The following is a 21,649-nucleotide window of genomic DNA, read 5'->3' as shown; positions in this document are numbered from 1 at the left end:
AAATAAAACTGACACATTTTTCAAAACCTTCACTTATATCTCATGAAACCCTACTGGATATTTAAACTTTTACCTCCAGACTTGTTTATGATTATTTCTCTTATTCTATTTTTAATTGATTTTTCAGACTACTATAAGTATTGAAAACTTTCTAATAGAGCAGTATTTAGCATTTTCCTTTTTATTGTTTTTATTGAGCTATATATTTTTCTCCTCTCCCCTACATTCCTCTCCCCTTCCTTTCTACCCTCTCCCATGGTCCTCATGATCCCAGTTTACTCAGGACATCTTGACTTCTTCTATTTCCCATGTACATTAGATCCAGTATGTCTCTCTTAGGGTGCTCATTGTTGCCTAGATTCTCTGGGATTGTGAATTGTAGGCTGGTTTTTCTTTGATTTATGTCTAAAAGCCACTTATGAGCGAGCACATATGATATTTGTCTTTCTGGATCTGGGTTACCTCACTCAATATGTTTTCTAGATCCATCCATTTGCTCACAAATTTTAAGATGTCATTTTTTCTGCTGTGTAGTACTCCATTGTGCAAATGTACCATATTTTCCTTATCCATTTTTCAGTTGAGAGTCATTTAGGTTGTTTCCAGGTTCGGGCTATCTGAGTGAGAAGTCGGGAGACCAGGTGATAGAGTAAGGTATAAGAACCACCTCAGTGTATAGCCACCTAAAAGATGTCATCATGTGTAGAATACCTTCTGTGGAGATGAGGGGAATAGCTGGGGTCAGGGGTACAGCTGTGTCTCCAAGCACCATCAGAAAAGCACTGTTTTTGGTGCTGATGGAAAAAATAAAGCATAGAAATGTCCTGAATGAAGGATGCTCTACTTAATCCACGTGTTCAAGAAGACAAGGGAAGAAAAGATGTCCTTCTTGATCCAAATTAGTAGGGCAAGAGTTTCTAGGTAGAAAATTAAAAGCAAGGGAAATATATCTGATTTCCAAATGGTGTGGTACAAAAGACAAGGAACAAAAACTATCCATGACAAAAATACATTAACTCCTCCTTTTTCTGACTGCAGAGAATTTTGAGATGATGAAGTTTGAAATCAGATGTTGAAGTGGTAAATTGTGGTATTTTCTCAGAAGCCAACAGACACAACAGTGGAGTTAATACTCTCCATTATGATGTTGAATCCCAACCAGACAATGGTGACAGAGTTTGTGCTGGAAGGGTTCTCAGAGAACCCTAATCTAAGACTTCTCCTGATAATCTGCTTCCTGTCACTCTACACAATGGCTCTCATAGGCAACATTGTCATCATCGTTTTGGTCACTTCCAGCGCTGGACTCCACAGTCCCATGTACTTTTTCCTGTGCAACCTGGCCACCATGGATATTGTCTGCACCTCCTCTGTGCTGCCCAAGGCATTGCTTGGCCTGTTGTCTGAGGAAAACACCATCTCCTTCAAGGGGTGCATGGCCCAGCTCTTCTTCCTTGTGTGGTCCTTGTCTTCTGAGCTGCTGCTGCTCACAGTCATGGCCTATGACCGCTACGTGGCCATCTGCCATCCCCTGCACTACAGTTCTAGGATGAGCCCACACCTGTGTGGGGTCCTGGCCATGGCTGTGTGGTCCATCTGTGCTCTGAATTCATCCATCAACACTGGTCTGATGGCACGGCTGTCATTCTGTGGCCCCAAGATCATCACCCACTTCTTCTGTGAGATCCCTCCACTCCTCCTCCTCTCCTGCAGCTCCACATATGTAAATAGCATCATGACTCTTATGGCAGATGCCTTTTATGGAGGCATCAACTTCTTCCTCACCTTACTCTCCTATGGCTACATCATCGCCAGCATCCTGCGCATGCATTCTGCTGAGGGCAAGAGGAAGGCCTTTTCTACCTGCTCCTCCCACCTCATCGTGGTCTGTGTGTACTACTCATCTGTGTTCTGTGCCTACATCAGTCCTGCTTCCAGCTACAGCCCAGAAAGAAGCAAAGTGACCTCAGTGCTATACTCAGTCCTCAGCCCAACCCTGAACCCCCTCATCTATACACTGAGGAACAAGGATGTCAAGCTGGCCCTGGGGAGACTCTTGCCCTCTTTCTCACATTAAATGGAAAGGGTAGCCTGTTCTCCTGGCCTGGCCTGTTCTTACACATGCCTTCCTGAGAGCAGCCTCATGGAGCAGGGGTGTACTTGTTGCTGTTTTAGAAAACTATTCTCTAATGCAAGGACTAGACAATTCTACCTACTGCAGCCCCAAAACAACAAAATTCTTAGAGACAATGAAAAAAAATGCAAGCTTTATTCCCTGACAAGTACAAACATTTTCAAAAGTAATTGAAGTTTATGTAAATGAAGATTCCACATTGCTGGTCTGGAAGATTTCCGTGGGTGACAACAGTGACAATCACAAAACAAAGCCCTTTCCTCCAGTGCCACCCTGCAAACATCACAGGGCTTTGTTCAGAACGACAGCTAAGAATCAAAACTTCATAAGGAAACTTGAGGGACAGAATGGCCATCTTGTCTTGGGAAAACCAATGTTGAATGACACAGATTTCCATTTCACAGCCTCCTGAACTGTGGGAGTCAAAGCTGTTGACACTGGCATGAAGGGGCAATTGGTGGAGCAGAGATGAAGTTTCAGTTCCAAAAATGGACTCACATTTGTTAGACTGCCTTATTTCTCATAATGATGGGACAATTGAGCGGATGAGAAAAATGAATTGTTTCCAACAGTTTGGGGAGAATTAGATGAATGTCTATGAACAAAGGGTGAAGTTGAGTGCTTCTTGCACACCATAAATAAAAATCAACAAAAATGGATAATGGACAAAAATTCAAAGGCTAAACTCTTATTTTCATTCAATATATGTTGATCACAGTTATTCCCTTCTTGTTACCCTCCCAAGAGCTTCCTTACCTCCCTACCCATCCAATATCATACTCTCTCCTACCCAGTCTGTCTGCCTCTCAAACAAACAAAAAATAAAATCAAAAATAAACAAATGTCAATAAGACAAAAAAAGCAGAACAAAAGGCATAGACATAAGAAATTTTTGTTGACCACTTTCTCCTGGCTAAATCTCTTAAAACTCATTGACAATAGAAAGGAGGAGGAGGACAGGAAAGGGAGGGGAAGTGTATCTGAGACCACTTCTAAGATATGGTGGAAAGATGACTCAGTGGAGAAAGAGCAGCATCTACAGCAAACAGCTGCCAACACAGTTCTGCATCATTTTCATATAAATACATTCTTCATCATCTTGCTTCCTTTACCCTTCTTGTATGTTCTACTAGAACTTGTGATGTAAATCAAATATGTTATATTAATTAGCTTTTCATCTTTGTGACCCAAATATTTTTTCCAAAACATTTATTCTGTCTCATTGCTTTAGAAGCTTCAGTCCATGGGCACTTGGCTCTTTGCTTTGGCCTATTGTGAGGCAGGGTCTCATGGTAGTGGGATAATGTGGTGGAGAAGCTTCTTCACACTCTGACAGCCCAGGACACATATTAGAGGAACACCTGTGCACAACTGGCTTTCTCCTTTCTAGAAAGCCCAAGCTTTCTAGTCCCCAGTCCCTGGGATGGTGTTGCCCACATGGAGAGTGAATGCCTTGCTTCAGTGAATCCTTTCTGGAAACATTCTCACCTGCATGGACAGAAGTGTCTCCTAAGTAATTCTGGATCCAGTTATGGTGAGAAAAAAGATTAACATATGTGTCATTGACCTTAGCCCATTTCACCTGTTGGTTCCTTTCACACTGTTTGCTTCACCATCAAGTCACGTTTTGTACTACTCCTTCTATTATTAGTCTCATGACTGTTATTTAAACTGTAGAACAACTGGTAATGGCCCAAACACTAAGTATTCAAATGGCCACAAGCATATATACATGCATACATCTCATATACGCATTATTTGGTATCGCTAGAAGTTTCTCTCCTGCCCTCCAGATCCCAAGTAACCACTCAGAGGCTTAATATTAATTACAAATTATATGAACTATTAGCTCAGGCTTATTATTAACTAGCTTTTACAACTTAAATTAACCCATTTCTATTAGTCCATATTTTACCACAAGGCTTGTTACCATGACATCATACATCTCTGGTAGCTGCTAGCATCTCCCAAACCCTGCCTTCTTTTTCCCTGTATCTTTGCTTGGATTTTCAGCCTGGCTCTTGGCCAAATCAGCTTCTTTATTAACAAATTATAATAAAAAATATTTACAGCATACAGAAGGGCATTTCATGTCAATTTTGGAATTCTTATCACAGTGAGACATGCCAACATTACCTACATGGAACACAGTATAACAGTGATCTTCCAAGAAAAGTCAGTTCAGACATATATACCAGACACTGGGTCTGAAGTCAGAACTGTGACTAAGAAAACTATGAGGTGTCACTGTGTCTAGGGAAGGGTTTCTGTGCCAGTGACTGGCTCTGGTCTGACCTGTGTATTGAAATTAGGGGAGGTTCGGTAAGCATCAGAGGTTGTCCAGCTCAATGTCCTAATCTTTTTTTATCCTTCAATAATGGGTGTCCTTCCCTTAACCTTAGATACAAACTATGCTCTAAGGAATCTTATGAAATGATGATGGGAAAGACATAAAATGTCAAACCAGGGCTATAGAGTCTAGAGGAGGTGTGGACTGAGAGCAGGGATTCCTCATCCCTGTAACATTGTAGTGGCTGTTGTCACAGAAGTTCAAGGAATTTAATTACAACTCACTAAAGACTTACACTCCATTATTAATTAGTAGTGAGGTTCAGTTCAGTGAGTCACAGAAGTAGCATAATGTATAAGAGCAGTGTACTTACATCTAAATACATTTGAATGTATTAGCTATGTGGAAATATGTAAGAGTTGCTTTACAAATTGAAAAGATGCACAAATCTAGTACAAAATGAAGCATTTCTTATACATAGGCTTGAATATGTTGTCTGAGGTGACAGCTTAGCCTACATGCTCAATAATCAGGAGATGCATACATGAAGCCTTCTTCCTGCGCCTTTCAGAGTTCCTCTCTAATCTTAGAGTCTTTGAGGGAGAAAATAAGACTTTTTTGAGGGAGGTATTGAATTCCTTTTTTCTCAGGGTATAAATGAGGGGGTTGAGAGATGGAGCCACAGTGGTATGTAAAATGTTCATGAACTTGTACAGGCGCCTAGGAGATCCCACAGTGGGCTGGATGTAGGTGTAGAACACTGTGGCGTAGTACAGGGTACCAGCATTGGTGGGTAGAACAGGTGGAGAAGGTACTCTTCTTGCTCTCTGCAGGGCAAATCAGAGCAAATAAGTAGGATGCTGGTGATGATGAAGCCATAGGACAGCTTGCTAACAACAGAAATAAAATAAGCACCTTTACCTGGGAACCCTTTGCAGGAGCCTGTCCACTCTCCCTGCCTCCATTTCCTGAAGGCTCTGAAGATCCAGGAGGGAGACCCAGCCCTTGCTTTTGGCACCATTCCTTTGTATCAGCCTCCAATACCCAGAGGCGCTCTGCACCTGCAAGTCCACTGGCCATACTGGCCTGAGAATTGGGTAATTGATCTTCCATTCCTCTGCCTTCTATTAAAAATTCCCCAGTCTCATCCCCAGTCCCGTAGCAAACCACTTGCACAAGAGTCCTGTCTTCTGTCTCAGACTCAACTCCATGGCAACGGCACCAAATATCACAGCAAATCAAGATTTACTCCTCCATGTGGACCCCTTCAGCACTCACTCTCCCTTTTTATAATTTATTCTATTTTATTTTTTAAAAGAAAACAAACTAACTTTTTTCATTATATATACCAATCCCAGTTTCCACTCCCTCCCCTCCTCCCATACCCTTCACTTTCTCCCCACCCCACCTCCCATTCACTCCTCAGAGAGGGTAAGGCATGTCACTTTGGGGAAGGGCCAAGGTCCTCCCTACTGTATCTAGGCTGAGCAAGGTATCCATCCCAAGAAAATAGGTTCCCAAAATGCCAGTAGAAGCAGTAGGGATAAATCCTGGTGCCACTGCCAGTGGCCCTGCATTCTGCCCCAGCCATACAATTATCACCCACATTCAGAGGGACTAATTTGGACCTATTCTGGCTCCTTCCCAGTCAGGTTGGAGTTGGTGAGCTCCCATTAGCTCAGGTAAGCTGTTTCAGTGGGTGTCCCCATCATGGTCTTGACCTCTTTGCTCATATTCTCACTCCTTCCACTCTTCAACTGGACTTTAGAAGCTCAGCACAGTGCTCTGCTGTGTGTCTCTGCCTCTGTTTCCATCAATTGCTGGATGAAGGTTCTGTGGTGACATTTCAGATAGTCATCCATCTGACTACAGGGCAAGGCCAATTCAGGCACCCTCTCCACTATTGCTTAGGGTCTTATCTGGGGTCATCCTTTTGGATTCCTGGGACTTTCTCTAGTGCTAGGTTTCTTGCTAGCCCCATAATGGCTTCCTCAATCAAAATATTTCTTTCTTTGCTCTCATCTCTGTCCTTCCTCCATCTTGGCTATCCCACTCCCTCAAGTTCAACTTCCCTAATGATACAACAGCAACACTTACGTCTTGGCAGTAGCCAACAGCTGTCTAATTGGACTTACAGCCCCCTCAGTAGGACAGAATTCTTGCCTAGTACTGTAAACCCATCCAACTACAGTGGTTGGACAGATCACAGACGTAGAGAACTTTCTACTGCCATTTTCCCAAATCAACACAAACTCTACCAGTATACCCACAGATAGGTGTAGCTCTCACCCTTCATCAAAGCTTCTTAATGTGTAGGAAGCTACAACCAATCAAAATGCACGGAAGAACTGACTGTGAGCTGCCCAGCCCTAATGTGTATTGTAGACCTAATATATGATGAAGATACAAAACATCGTCCACACCTAAGTCTCAAGGAACATCAGGGAATGGTAAATTTATGAGCCAGATGATTGAGATATATACTGCAACATTGTGTCATCTGCACAGTAGAGTGAAGCTGTATTTACAAACCCTCAAGAAAATGATTATTTAAACAAGACCTGAAAAATGATAACACCGGCTGATATGCTGATGTGGGTGGTGGAGATCTGAAGAGTCCTAGACAATTAAGCACTGCTGAGAGTGAAATCAGTCCTCCCCGTGGACTAGCCCTTAACTGGTTATCCAGTACCAAGTGGTCATCTCTAAATGCATATAAATATGTCAACTCTAAATGAATTTAGCAGGTTTTATTTGCATATTTATTCTTGCGTGTGTAAAACAGTAGGAATAAGTAAAAGAGAAGTTGTTGAGAGAAAGGGGAGCATAGAAAAGATTGAAAGGCAAGGATATGATAAAAAACACTATACACGCCGGGCGGTGGTGGCGCACGCCTTTAATCCCAGCACTCGGGAGGCAGAGGCAGGCGGATCTCTGTGAGTTCGAGACCAGCCTGGTCTACAAGAGCTAGTTCCAGGACAGGCTCCAAAGCCAAAGAGAAACCCTGTCTCGAAAAACCAAAAAAAAAAAAAACAAAAAACAAAAAAAAAACACTATACACACATATGAACTTTAAAACAAACCTCAAAAATATGAAAATTAGTTAATTAATTAAATCCGTATTGAAAGGAGCAGTAAAAAAAAAAAAACAGCCATTGGAAGGTACATGGGTCAACCAGGAGGAGACAGAGAGGTCATAAGGCCATCAGAGTTAGCCCATGACCTTGAGACACTCCAAGCCAGAAGTGAGGGTTTAGGTCTGGCATTAACAGTCTTTGGATTAATTCCAAGAAGTCAGCAGCCCCTGAAGGACAACAGCAATGGTCACCCTCATAGTTCCCTTTCTACCTACAGCCTCCAAACCAACAGGCTCCCAAGCATACAGCAGCCCCGCTACGTCACTCCACAGTGGAAATGATGCCCTGGGTTCAAGAAACCTCTTGCTGCTAGCACTGTGTGCTGTTGACACCCTCAGGGTGAGAGCCAGCTTTGGCAGGCCTTATCTCATTAGACATGGCCACAGCATGCCCACAGCACGCCCACAGAATACCCACAACATACCCACAGCATGCCCACAGAATACCCACAACATACCCACAGCATGACAAGAGTCTCCATGAAAAATCTCTCAGAGGTATACTTAGAAGTGGAAGGAAATCAATTTTTCAGGTATTTTACTAACAGGAAAGACCAATTGTCCTCAAATGAACAGGCCCCTCTTTTATTCTCAGGTCCCCTACTTACATGTGAGCCACAACCAAGGCTGTACTTGGCCTTTGTTTTTAACCCTTTGTGGGTTAAAAGAGAAGAGGTGCACAAAGCACTGTCCACTGAGAGCTCCGGCCTACGTGACAGCAGCAGAGAGAGCTAGGAATAAGCCACACCCACTTTTGATGTTTTGGGGGATTCACTTAACTGTTGAATATCATAACCTCATGGATGCCCCTCTGATTTCACAGAGGATCAAGTAGAGGTCCCACAGCTTCTCAGTGAAGTGAAGCAGTGAAATACTTGTCTCTTGTGAGTCAACAAATTGTGTCTCCAGGAAAAGTAACATGGACCGCTAACAAACCTGAGATCCCCCAGTGCAGCAGAGAGGAAGGCAGCAGGGCCAGCAAAGACTCAGCAGCAGGACAGAAGTCTCCTAAGGGCAACTTTGACATCCTTGTTCCTCAGAGTGTAGATGAGGGGGTTCAAGGTGGGTGCCACAGAGGTGTAGATGACAGACACCACCTTGTCCTTGTTCAGTGAGTAGCTGGAGGAAGGGCGGATGTACGTGTAGATGACGGTGGAGTAGTACATGCTCACCACGATGAGGTGGGCAGAGCAGGTGGAAAAGGCACGTCGCTTGCCCTCAGCAGAGCGAATCCTCAGGATGCTGGCCACAATACAGCCATAGGAAATCATGGTCACAGAGAAGTTCCCTACGGCCAGAAACACATCTGCAGCAAAGGCCATGGCTTCGTTCAGTTGTGTTGGAGCACAGGAGAGCTTCAGCAGTGGGGGAATCTCACAGAAGAAGTGCTCTATCACACTGGAGCTGCAGAAGGGTAGACGCAGCATCAGGCTTGTGTGCACGCTGGTGTTAGTCAGGCTGATGGCCCAGACAAGGCCAGCCAGGAACACACACACCCGAGGGCCCATCCAGGCACTATAGTGCAGGGGGCAGCAGATGGCCACAAAGCGGTCATAAGCCATAGCTGAGAAGAGCAGAAGCTCTGCCCCCAGTGACCATGTGAAGAAGAAGAGCTGGGTCATGCAGCCCCCGTAAGAGATGGTCCTCTGCCCAACCATGCTGTCCAGTAGCTTGGGTAGGATGGTGGAGGTGCAGAGGATATCCACTACGGCCAGGTTGACCAGGAAGAAGTACATGGGGGTGTGTAGGGATGGGCTGGCACTGATTGTCACCATAATGAGCAGGTTTCCTGAGATTGCAGCCATGTAGAGACAAAGGAAGCTGAGGAGAAGTGGTACCTGAAGATGAGGCATCTCTGAGAATCCTAGGATGAGGAACTCGGTGACCAGTGTCCCATTCATCATAAATCTGGGGAGGCCTCAGGACCCAGGAGCAGTGGGTTTTCTGAGGCAGCTCTGACAGGGTCTGAAGAGGAAATACATGCTCTGGTCTCAGTCTGTGCTAACCACTCACCCCAGGTGTGCTGAAATCCACCTAAATCTCAAACTGCCTCTAGTAAGAACAGAGCAATTTGCTACCCAGTGCTGCAGGTATGGTTCTAGGTGTGGGACTTCTAGGAGACTTGTATGACCACTCATGAACCTTGGGGACCCAGGGTATTTATCCACTGGGAGAGTTCTTTACCCAGACTTCAGGGACCATGGAGAATGGCCAGGAAGACTCAAGGGTGTGTCCTGCTAACAGGGATAGCTGCGGGTTCCTTCTACTCAAGAGCTCAGAGAGTGGATGGGAATGGGAAGGAATGAGGAAGATGGCAAGTGTGCCTCACCTGGACATACAAAACACCATCAACCATGGTCTTCCAGGGTGACTGGTGCACTCACCTATGGAAATCACATCCATCCATCTGTGTGTCACTGGAACTAAAGACCAAAGGCTTTAAAGTGGGGCACTGGGCAGGACTGAGCCCTGCCTCACCCTTACACCCGTGTAGCCACACACTGGCCTCAAACTTAAAACTGCAGCTGAGTTTAGAAAAGCCTTCTACAGTGTTTCTGGATGCATAAGGGCCACATTCCCGTGCTGAGGTGACTTCTCATATAAACTATTGCAGGAATACTGGAGCTCAAAGTTTACATTTGCAAATAATCCACTATATTATATTCCTTTTTTAAGGATCATTGTTATTTTCATGCACCTGTATGCAGCCAGCATCATAAGAAACTATTTCTTCATTTGGACATAGACCTCAACTCTGCTATCTGTCTCAGGTATTGTCTGCAAGGTGGATGACCTTATCTGAATATTACAAGGTTGTGTCCCTGTAGGGGTGACCAGAAGGTCGTGAACCACATCACCCGTGGAGTGTGCTCCCTGGTTCTGGAGATGCTGTAGAGTTCAACTCGATATATGCGAAGGGAATAGAAGGAAAAAAAAGAAGAGGTGGGAACAGGAACAGAAAGACAGAGAAAGGAAGATGGAGACATAAGCACAGGGACAGAAAAACAGGGAGGCAAAGATGGGTAGAGAAAAATACATAGAGAGAGAGAGACAGAGATGGGGGAGATAGAGGCAGGTTCTTAGAGGGGGGTCATAATATGATTTGACCAAGTAGTCCGTTTTTTCATAAGCTTGCAGAACTTTCTCAAAAATAACAGCTTAAATGATCTCTTGAACCTTGGTCACATTAGAAGAGCAATATACTCCTACTACCAAAACATTGTCATTAACATTCAAACACATGTATAGCTACAAATACAATCAATACAAAACTCACATGGTAAATCTATAGCATGAATCTTCCCAGGCGTCCTCTCCAGACATTTTTTTCTTAACACCTCTCTCTCTCTCTTCAACTTCATTAGAACCAAATTAAGTTTAAAACATTTAAAGAGCATATGGTGACATCTCTAAGTTAAGAGAGGGCATTAGGATGTCTGTGTGAGGACCAGGGTCCCTGCATCCTCTATAACGTAACAGCTATAAAGCTCACAGGGAGAAATCAAGCCCTGAGGGACCAATTAAGCAGAACTATACGGGCTTCTTGAGCAGGAATGGCTGGGGAGATGACCAAGCCTCTCCTCAGGCAATACAGCACACACTTGGTAGGACCCATGGCCCAAGGGCTGGTCTCTACCCTGCTACCCAGGGACTTGCTGTCTGCCAACATCACCAGTGACAGCAGAGGCCAAAGGGAGAACTCAGGCAGATGAGATGTTTGTGCCTTGTGCCAATTTTCTCCTCAAACCACTTCTTTCAATCTCAAAGAGTCCTTCATTCCAGATAGAAACACTTGAGAGGCCAAGGGCAGACACTTTCCCAGCTCTACTGGCTGTCCTCTGACACAGACTGTGACTGGTCACAATCAGTTTTATCTGCTCTAAGTGGATAATGTCCTCAGGCTGATGCAGCTGTCACAATTCTGCTCTTCACCCAGTGAACAAGAACAAACTTGACCCAAGCACAATAACATCTCTTCCCAGTCCTGAAGTCATCCCGCCCTTAGCAAATCGTGCTGCACTAGTGTTGATCTGTGTCTAGGAGACTGTTCTATCCCCATAAAGGTCATGTGACTTCTATGACTTCTCAGGGACCCAACCCATTTTATGTTGCAATATGGTTTCTGGTTCTTGTATTGTCATGGCAAGCTACTGGCCTCAAGTGGGCATCTGGGCTCTGGCCAGGGCACCTCTCCAGACTGAGGATGGATCTTGACATAAACTCATCTTGCCTCAGTAATTGAATTCATGCCTTAATTGTTGTCTTCTTCTTAGATTCAAGGGCACAATCACATCTCACTAAGCTGCTTATAGTAATAAGCACTGGTACATTAGTTCATCATTTCCTCCAGCCCTTCTCTGTTTCTGTTCCCTGTAACATTGAGGTCCTGCTAGTTGTGGTTTCTGTCCCGCTTGGTACCCCACAGCCAGCAAGCCCCAAAGAAAATCACACAGAGATCTCTATAAGTTATAAAGCTGTTTGGCCCATTAGTTCAGGCTACTTATTAGCTCTTGTAGCTTATATTAACCCATTGTTCTTATCTATGCTAGCCACATGGTTTGGTACCTTTCTCAGCAGGGCAGCTCACATCTTGCTTCTTCGGAGTCTGGGCAGGAGTGGGCAGAATCAACTTCCTCCTTCCCAGAATTCTCCTTTTCTCATTGCATCATTTCTACTTCCTGCCTGGTTTTCCCACCTATACTTCCTGCCTGGCCAATCAGCATTTATTTAAAACATGATTGACAGAATACAGACAATTCTCCCACACCACTTCCCCCTCTTTAAAAAAAAGGAAAATATCCATAGTCCATTTTGGGGGAATGTGGGCATAGTATTCCAGGCTACTTCCAGGTGGTTGGGGGTGCTGATAATCTTATGGGGACCTAAAGAAAATTTAGAGTTATCATCAAGTCCTGACTGAAGTATCCTGTGAGTCTTGATCATCTCAGGCAACAGTCTTGAACCTGTTCTGAATGAAGAACTCAGACATCTGGGCCATCTATTCCTGCCAGAGATTTCTCAGGTGGTCTTCCTTGATAAAAGCTGATTTTTCTTAACTCTGAATAAATCCAGAGCCTCTCATTTTCTGTGGAAACAAAAGCAAAATCTCTTCTCCAAAGAAATACATTTTGACTTCAATTTTGAAGTCAAGGTATTTTCAAAATACCTATCTTGGATTAATTCTGCAGCATTTATAAGCAGATATCTTTTAGCAGCTGTTGCTCCTTCCTCAGCATTCAAACAATTTAAAGAGAGCATAATAGCATACAGTATCAAGATTCTCTGTGTATTTTCCATCTTTACGTGCCTTTATTTTAACCTCTATTTCTTTTGTTTTTACTTTTACTTTTTGAGACAGATTCTCTGTATATCTTTGTCCTGGAATTACTCTGTAGACCAGGCTGTCCTTGAACTCACAGAGATCCGTTTGTCTCTCCCTCCCATGCAAATCCTACATGTGTGCACCACCACAACCAGCTACTCTCTTTCTTTCTTTCTTTCTTTCTTTCTTTCTTTCTTTCTTTCTTTCTTTCTTTCTCTGAGAACTTTAACCTTTAGCCTGTATATATATAATTTTTATATTATTAAAAATTTCTGCCTCCTCCCCACCTCCCATTTACCTCCCTCTTCCCCCTCCACTCCCCCTCCCTCTCGTTCCCGAAGAGCAGTAAGGTTTCCCTGCCCTGTGGGAAGTCCAATTTCCCCCCCCCCTCCATCCAGGTCTAGGAAGGTGAGCATCCAAACAGGCTAGCCTCCCCCCAAGCCAGTATATGTAGTAGGATCAAAATCCAGTGCCATTGTCCTTGGCTTCTCAGCAGCCCTCATTGTCCGCCATGTTCAGGGAGTCCAGTTTTATCCCGTGCTTTTTCAGTCCCAGTCCAGCTGGCCTTGGTGAGCTCCAATTAGATCAGCCCCACCATCTCGGTGGGTGGGTGCACCCCTCGCAGTCCAGACTTCCTTGCTCATTTTCTGCCTCCTTCTGCTCCTCATTTGGTGTTGGGGCAGCTGGCCCAATCCCTGCGTTTAGGGGCGTGGCTGCCCCAGCGGAGTAGCATACCCCTTAAATAGGATCGGGGTGCCGGGAGGAGCCCCGTTTTAGCTCTCCCCTGTGTACCTGCTGCTCTGCTGGACCCTAGGTTCTGTAAGTTTTCTTATTTCCCCTTTTATTAAAACTGATTTATTATAAAAGGACTATCTTGGTTTTTTCCTAACCCCTCCGACCGCCGGCAGCCGGTACAATTTGGACCTTGGGAGCTCAGTCCAGTGCTCCAATGTGGGGCTCTGTCTCTATCTCCAACCATCGCCAGATGAAGGTTCTATAGTGATATGCAAGATATTCATCAGTAACACACTGTAAACCATTTAGAGGTTTTCTTCCTCTTTGAGCCCCCTCCACATTCTCCACATTACCAACAATTACTGATATGGATACTTTGAGTTCTGTGTCCCAGTACACACAATTCCAGCCTGTGCCCGGTCATTTATGTGCTCAGTTACAATTTGTTGGTCACAGCTCTGAAGCAGGTCCCAAAGCAAACTCAGGCAACAGTGCTGGCTTGCCTCAGCAGGGCCCTCCCCACCCTACAAACCAACACACAAGGATGCACTGGTGCTGCAAGAGCTCTATCCATTGCTTCCAAATGCTCAGCTCCTCCTGTAGCTGTGATCGAGGCCAGGACTTCAACCCCCAATACCATGTCATTGTATGTTGAGACAAAGAGGGATTATCAGGATCTTACCACTTCACAAAAGCCCTTCATCTGGTTACTAGACCCCAGTGCATAAGCCCATGGGGAAATTTTTATATTCAAGCCATAGCCTTCTCCTTTCATTGAACAATCTCTGACCATTCTACTTGGAGGAAACCATTTGGGCACTGGCTTTTCAAGACGTTGGTTGTGTTAATAAGAGAGAAGACAGAAAATGAACTGTTCAGAGTCAACCTTCATCAATGTAAGAAGGAGATGAATCAGAAATCAGGCTGCTCCCTTTTTCCCAGCTCTCTGTGCCAGGATGCACCACCACCACCCAAGGAAGTCCCTGGGAGTTGGTTTCAAGTCCACAGCTATAGTAAAAATGAAATCCGCCTCTAAGTGAAGACACGCCCTTGTTGACTCCCTCCGGTGTTAGTCCACTTCAACAAGTCAAAGACCTGCTGTGGGGTGGGGTGGGGTGGGGTGGGGTGGGCTTCTCCCTAGAAAAGAGAATTCTCCTTAAGACAGTATACTTTCTGTCCTAGGACTCTCTCGCTCTAGCACAGGAGCTGCCCTGAGGCTTGCCTGGGTCTGCTGCCTTTCTGAGTGCTGACTCTGAGGGACAGAACTATTCCTTTTGCTTTCCTTCTGTCTTCTTCTTTCAGGTCCTGTACAGAGTGTGAAAATGCCTTAAACTCCCTAACACTTTCAGGTTTCTCTCCTCTCTCTCTCTCTCTCTCTCTCTCTCTCTCTCTCTCTCTCTCTCTCTCTCTTTTTCTCTCCTCTCACTCTGCTACCCACCTGTGACTGTCTGCTACCACAAGACAGTCCTTCCTTCAGGCTGGTTTTCATACATGGATTATTTTCCCCTTCTTTTCATCATCCTTTTCTTCCAGGGCAGTCACAAGATTTAGAGTGCTTGCCGTGGATTTTTTTATTTTAATTCCCTAACCCTTCGGGCCTTTTTCCTTTCTTTCTAAACAATCCCCCAGCCATGTGGCTTACTGCCATGCCTATTTGATTGTTTTATTTCAAACAGAATGTCTCCATCCCACCTTCCCTTCTCCATTCTTTTCCTCTGAGCAGCTGCAACATTTACAGCTTGTCTGAACCCAGGGTTTTTCTTTTCAGCTCTAATAAGCTGTCCTTGCAATTCCCTGTGAGTCAGTCCTTAAGGTAACGTATTACTAAGACTTGAAACTCAACAAGGGACCCAGCTTTCCTGATATGACATGATGGCTCCACTCAGACTCTCCACGATTGCACTCCATTCCTGTCCTTTAGTTAGTTCGTCAGCTAAGAAAATGAAATCATTCCTAACCCCCAGAAGCTTTCAGACACTTCAAAACCTGAAAAATAATAACACCCCCAAACTCACAGTATCTTCTGTGGAAACAGTTTATTTATCCAGAATATACTTTGCTTCTTGAATAAAACTGCTCACCTAACCCAAATGAGATGGTAAAGGTCATTACTGAGGCTCCTACCCACATCACAATTGCTGTAGCTGGAGATATAATATGAGAGACAGCGAGTATGGCCTCCTGCAGTATAGCTTGACACACCCATGGCCACCAGAAGCAAGGTGGCTTTGGTGGCCATGGGAGAGCTTGGTCTACAGCAATGGCAATGAAATAACAGAACAATAGAGCATAGAGTGAGATCTGTGATCATGGGGTTGTTGACATTCTCCTCCGGAGAAGAGAGGTCACAAGCACCACTCTTTCCTGTCTATCTGTACAAAATCTTAGAAATGCTAAGGTATACAGATACTAAACTTGATAAGGGCAGGACTATTAATCAATGCAGCTGTCCATCAAATCATTCATTCACCAAGCTTAACTTGATAGAGTCTTTCTTTGGTCTGTCTATAGGCTTTGCCCTATAGTCAGGTTGATGGCAATCTTAAATGTCACCATAGAACCTTCATCCAGTAACTGATGGAAGCAGAGGCAAAAATCCACAGCAGAGCACTGGACTGGGCTCCCAAAGTCCAGTTGAAGAGTGGGAGAAGTGAGAAAACAAGCAAAGAGATTAAGACCGTAATGGGGACACCCACTGGAACAGCTTACCTGAGCTAATGGGAGCCTACCAACTCTTGCCTGACAGGAAAAGAACCAGAATAAGAGCAAACTAGACCCTCTGAATGTGGGTGACAATTGTATGACTGGGGCAGAATGTGGGGCCACTGGCAGTGGCACCAGGATTTATCCCTACTGCTTGTACAAGCTTTTTGGAACCCATTCTCTTTGGAGGGATACCTTGCTTAGCCTAAATATAGTAGGGATGGCCTTGGTCCTGTCTCAAAGCAATGTGCTAGACTTTGTTGACTCCCCATGGGAAGACTTACCCTCTCTGAGTAGGGAGAGAAAGTGGAGGGGATAGGAGGAGGGTAGGGAATAGGAACTGGGATTGGTATGTAAAATGAGAAAAAAGATAGTTTTTTTTGTTTGTTTTTTGTTGTTGTTGTTGTTTTTGTTTTTTCGAGACAGGGTTTCCCTGTAGTTTCTAGAGCCTGTCCTGGAACTAGCTCTTGTAGACCAAAAAAAATAAAATAAAGAAATGATTAGGCTTCAGATTCTGTGCCTCTTTCTATCAATGTATGTAGGATGTGATTAAAAAAAAAAACAGTTAGAGATCCCATTCAGTGTTGCTGGGAGTGGGAAGGGTAACCTGCATGAAAACTTCATTACAAAACTCAGCAGATCCACACCAGGAAGCGTCTCCCATGCCATTCATAGTCTCCAGAGAGAACAAAAATTGTGGAAGAGGACTTATGCACAGTTATTTATGGAAGATGCATAATAAAATGTGTTATAATCATAGAACTGAGTGTGCATCAAAATTAGAAAGGAACAAAGTACTAGTCACACATGAGAACAGGGAAGAATCTTTAAAATACTGCTGCAGGGCTGCAGGGCTGCAGGGCTGCAGGGCTGCAGGGCTGCAGGGCTGCAGGGCTGCAGGGCTGCAGAGACGGTTCAGCAGTTAAGAGCAGTTATTGCTCTCAACTCGCGGATGACCTGGGTTCTATTTCCACACCCACATGGTGGCTTGCAGCCATCTATAACTCCATTCCAGGGGATCTAACATCATCTTCTGATCTCTAAGGGCACCAGGCATGCTTGTGCATGAAGGTATACATGCATACATGAAGGCAGAACATTCCTGCACATAAAATAAAATTACTAAAACAGAAACAAGCACTGTGCTATGAGAGAAGACACTCGCAAAAGAATGTGGGCTGTGTGGTTTCATTTGTACCAAGTTCTATAGCACACAAACTCACCTATAGCTGAAACAGCAGAACAGAGGCGACCTCAGGTCCGACAAGCTGAGCAGCCCTGGGTGGAGCATCCTAGATTGAAGGCTACCATCTCCAGTCTCCACAGAGACTTGGCCTGCACAGCTGTATGTTTGTGCCAAACCTCAGTAAATGACATCCTAACTCATGCATTTCACTGTCTGAAAATTTTACTGAAAGAGCTCTAAGCCAGAAAAACCCATAAACCAATGATGGTCTCTAATATGCATACGAATGCATTAATATGCATACGAATGCATTAATATGCATACGAATGCATTAATACGCATACGAATGCATTTAAGGAAGAGCAAAAGTGCAGTGTGCTTCGAAATGAGTAAAATGAAGGGTCACATGCCTAAAGCAAGGAAGCAGATCTCAAGCAACAGCCCAGCATTAGAGCAGTGGGGGCAAATTCACAGGTATCCTGCTCAATCCTGTCCAGTTCACGATGCTTGAACTCTTGCAGTAAGGTGCTGTGGGCATTCAAACCCTAGACATAGGGTGGAAAACACATCTCAAGAACAAACAAGTAGGGCCAATGGCATGGCTCTGGAGGTAAGGGTGCTTGCTGCCAAACCTGATAATCTGAGTTCGAGTCTGAGAGCCCATATGGCGGAAGGAAAGGGTTGGTTCCTATAACCTGGTCTCTGATCTCCACATGAACAAGCTGTTAACAAACAATTCAAAGTTCCTCGAAAACCAGTTAAACCAAAGGATTCAGAGGACAGGGGCAGAGGCAGCTAGCTATACATTTGGATGCTGCTACCAACAGCACCAAATAATACAGGGTTCATCACAGCCTAGAGAAAATGGCCTGGAGGAGAAAGGAGAGTCCAGGACAGCAGAATTGAGAGACAAAAGGTAGAATGAACTCCTAGTCACGCTGAAGACACTTCTGTCCAAACAACAACAACAACAAAAAGACTGGTACCCTCTGTTACAATGACAGAACTTCCCAACTGAAGAGGAAGAGATAAGTCAACCCACCCCTTCCTGGGCATCACTGGTATGGGAGACATACTTGTTCTATCTCCTCTCACTGGTGTGGAGACCATGAAGCCATGAGACACAGTTCTTCTCAAGTCTAATATCAGGGTCTGGATGATTTTCACCAACACAGGATTCCAAAATATCCTATATCAGAGACAGCAGGCTATAGACATGCAGCCTTCCCCAAACCTGGAGGCCCACATTGACAGAAAGAAATGACCAGTAGATCCTCCAAGAGAGGCACATTGCATGTACATCTGCCACATAAATTACAGATCTGTTCCTTGCCATGGCACCAGATTCTTAGTCATAGATTCCAATGAGTTCATCAACAGCTGGATCAAGCCACACCACTGTTTTCTGCCTCCTCAACAGACACAGGGAAACACCTTCCTGAGGGCCACTTTGACATCCTTATTCCTCAGAGAGTAAATGAGGGGGTTGAGTGTCGGGCTGACTGCTGTGTACAATAAGGCAACCACCTTGCCATTTTCCAAGGAGGATCCAGAGCCAGGTTGCACATAGGTATAGATGACAGTGGAGTAGTACAAGGTGACCACCACCAGATGGGCAGAGCAGGTGGAGAAAGCACGCTTCTTACCCTCTGCAGAGCGGATACGTAGGATGCTGGCAATGATGAAGCTGTAGGATATCATGGTAAACAGGAAGTTGACCACACCAAAATAAACATCTGCGATGACAATCATGATGTTGTTGAGGGTGGTTGGGCTGCAAGACAGCAGTAGCAATGCTGGGATTTCACATAAAAAGTGACGAATTTGGTTGGGGCCACAGAAATGGAGCTGTGCCATTAGGCCAGTGTGCACGGATGTGCTAACTGCACTGATGACCCACACACTGCCTGCCAGTAGGACAGAGACGGGCCGACTCATCAGCATGCTATAGTGCAGTGGGCGGCAGATGGCCACATAGCGGTCATAGGCCATGGCCGTGAGCAGCAGCAGCTCAGCCCCCAGAAACCAGGTTAGGAAGAAAAGCTGGGTCAAGCATCCCTTATAAGAGATGTGGCTGCCCTTCCCCACCAGACCCTCCAGCAGCTTGGGAAGAACAGTGGATGTGCAGACAATGTCCAACAGGGCCAGGTTTGCAAGGAAGAAGTACATGGGGGTGTGAAGACTTGGGTTCAGGCTGATGGCCATGAAAATGAGGGTGTTTCCTACAAGAGCCAGGATATAGAAAATTGAGAAAAAGGCCAGGAAGAAAGCCTGGAACCCAGGATCCCCAGAAAATCCCTGCAGGACAAACTCTACCACAGCTGTGTAGTTGTTCATTGTGATTTGAGATTGAGCCCCTGGGAATTACTGTGACACAGGTGGGCATGGTCAAGGAGACACAGTGTGTAGAGCATCCATCCTCTCACATAGGGTGCAGCCAGGTACAACTAGGAATGCTTGTCATGGGTGCTGTTGCTGTAGAAAGCACATAATTAACATGATGACATCATCTCTCAACATAGTCTGCTAATCTCAAATCTCCACTCCACACACAATAGACACAACAGAAAACACTGCCTGTGGTGGGCATTATCCCTCTGTAACATCTGTTCGCTTTGATATTGATCATGTCCTATGATATCCTGAGACCTGGGATTTCTATAAGCCTATATGCCAGAGAGCTAAAGCTTACCAAGGACCAATCTGGTCTCCAGCACAGGTTTTTTAGGACCTAGAGATGAGCAGCCTCATCAAGGGGTAGGCCAGGCTTCTCAGATGCAGGCTGAAAAACAGTTCTGGGGAAGCATGCTTGGGGGACTGGAGCATGGAGCAGTGACAGCATTCCATGCAGTTGGCACAGATGTTCCTGGCTCTTGGAAAATGAAATCGACATCTCTTGTGAAACAACCACAACTGTCTATTTCTTCCTGGTGACCCTAAGAACTCCTTGTGGATAATAAACGCAGGGAGGTAGATAGGCATCACCTGCCTTTCCTGGGCCTGGTGGAGACTAGTGCCTGTCACAGATGGTGTCAGGCTGTGCCAGGGCTGGAAACACATGATGAAAGGCATGGACACAGCTTCACCCAGTTCCCAAATTTCTAGGCTATCACTCTTGCCCTGTGTCAAATATGTCTTCCCTACACATCATGCACTGGTCTATCTCTAATCAGGCCTCTTCAAACATATGGATTTCTTAGGCTGAGAAGCAGGGAGACTTATATGGTAAACAAAGTTCTGCCCTCTCTGGTGCCTCCATGAGACTCAGTGGTCCCAGACCCTTCCTGTAGATTCAGGTGTGGTCTGTTGGCTACATGGAAACAAATAACCTATACCAGGATATATCCTAAACAAGAAAGCATATCTTTTCTCCTGCAAATGCACAGATCAAGGCCTGTCTCCTGTAGGGAGAGCTTGAGACTCCCACTGAAGAACCAAGAAACCCATAGAGCCTCCAGGGCCAATACTTGTCTCTCCAAAAGCAAAAGATGGTCTGCCAGCATTCCCTGCAGATGCCCAATGGCCTCATACAGCACACAGGGCTTCTCAGTGAGCCCCCAAATCCCCTCTGTCTGCCTCTCAGCCCAGTACCTGTCTGCCTGCAGCTCTGGGTCACAAGTGTTGTTGAGCCCTGAACTCTGCACCAGATTCACAGGAAACCACCATGCCTCTCTCAGAGATTCAGATCTGCCCCAGAGCCAAGTCACGGGGCAAACTTTCTGTTCTGCACTGATCAATGGCTCAGATAGTTCCCAAAGCAGACCCATGGAGGCCAAGCTTAGTTCCAAACTGAAACTGTGAAGGAAAGTGACTCTGGTAACAAATATTTTTAAATATTTCTATAGGTCAGGACAAAACCAAATATCTTTTGAGAATAATCACACACACACACACACACACACACACACACACACAAAGAAAGAAAAAAAGCAGGGACAGTAGATGCCCATAGGAAAGATGTGAGAAGAGGAAGGATCAACTCACATAGAAAGAGTGTCCCTGAGTGTCCATCTAAGTCCATGACATGTCTGCATGTCATGGAGAACATCCAGTGTGGCCACAGAATAAGAGTCCTGTGTCTTTTGTTTGCTGTTGACCTTAATGCAGAGTTTGCCCCTTGGGGTGGACACTGAGATTTCTGG

The 21,649-nt window shown here is 45.0% G+C and overlaps 3 protein-coding genes across 3 annotated transcripts; 1 reads left to right on the top strand and 2 right to left on the bottom strand.

Annotated features, from left to right (window-relative positions):
• Positions 1 to 1,126: 1,126 nt before the first annotated feature.
• Positions 1,127 to 2,077, top strand: LOC119827192 (olfactory receptor 13A1-like). Its single transcript, XM_038348602.1, has one exon. The coding sequence runs from the start codon at positions 1,142 to 1,144 to the stop codon at positions 2,075 to 2,077; it is 936 nt and encodes a 311-aa protein (XP_038204530.1). The 5' UTR covers positions 1,127 to 1,141.
• A 6,469-nt stretch (positions 2,078 to 8,546) lies between these two features.
• Positions 8,547 to 9,464, bottom strand: LOC119822299 (olfactory receptor 13G1-like). The gene has a single exon (XM_038341371.1). The coding sequence runs from the start codon at positions 9,462 to 9,464 to the stop codon at positions 8,547 to 8,549; it is 918 nt and encodes a 305-aa protein (XP_038197299.1).
• Positions 9,465 to 14,774: 5,310 nt separating this feature from the next.
• Positions 14,775 to 21,274, bottom strand: LOC119799858 (olfactory receptor 13A1-like). Its single transcript, XM_042054373.1, has 5 exons — positions 20,935 to 21,274; positions 18,930 to 19,864; positions 18,090 to 18,229; positions 15,743 to 15,870; positions 14,775 to 14,923 (listed from the first exon to the last, which is right to left on the bottom strand). Exons 1-5 carry the CDS (start codon positions 21,272 to 21,274, stop codon positions 14,775 to 14,777), a joined length of 1,692 nt encoding a protein of 563 aa, XP_041910307.1.
• Between the last annotated feature and the right edge of the window lie 375 nt (positions 21,275 to 21,649).

The sequence above is a fragment of the Arvicola amphibius genome, chromosome 1 (genome assembly GCF_903992535.2).
Source record: "Arvicola amphibius chromosome 1, mArvAmp1.2, whole genome shotgun sequence".
NCBI lineage: Eukaryota > Metazoa > Chordata > Mammalia > Rodentia > Cricetidae > Arvicola > Arvicola amphibius.
This window is presented reverse-complemented; position numbering and strand designations above follow the sequence as displayed.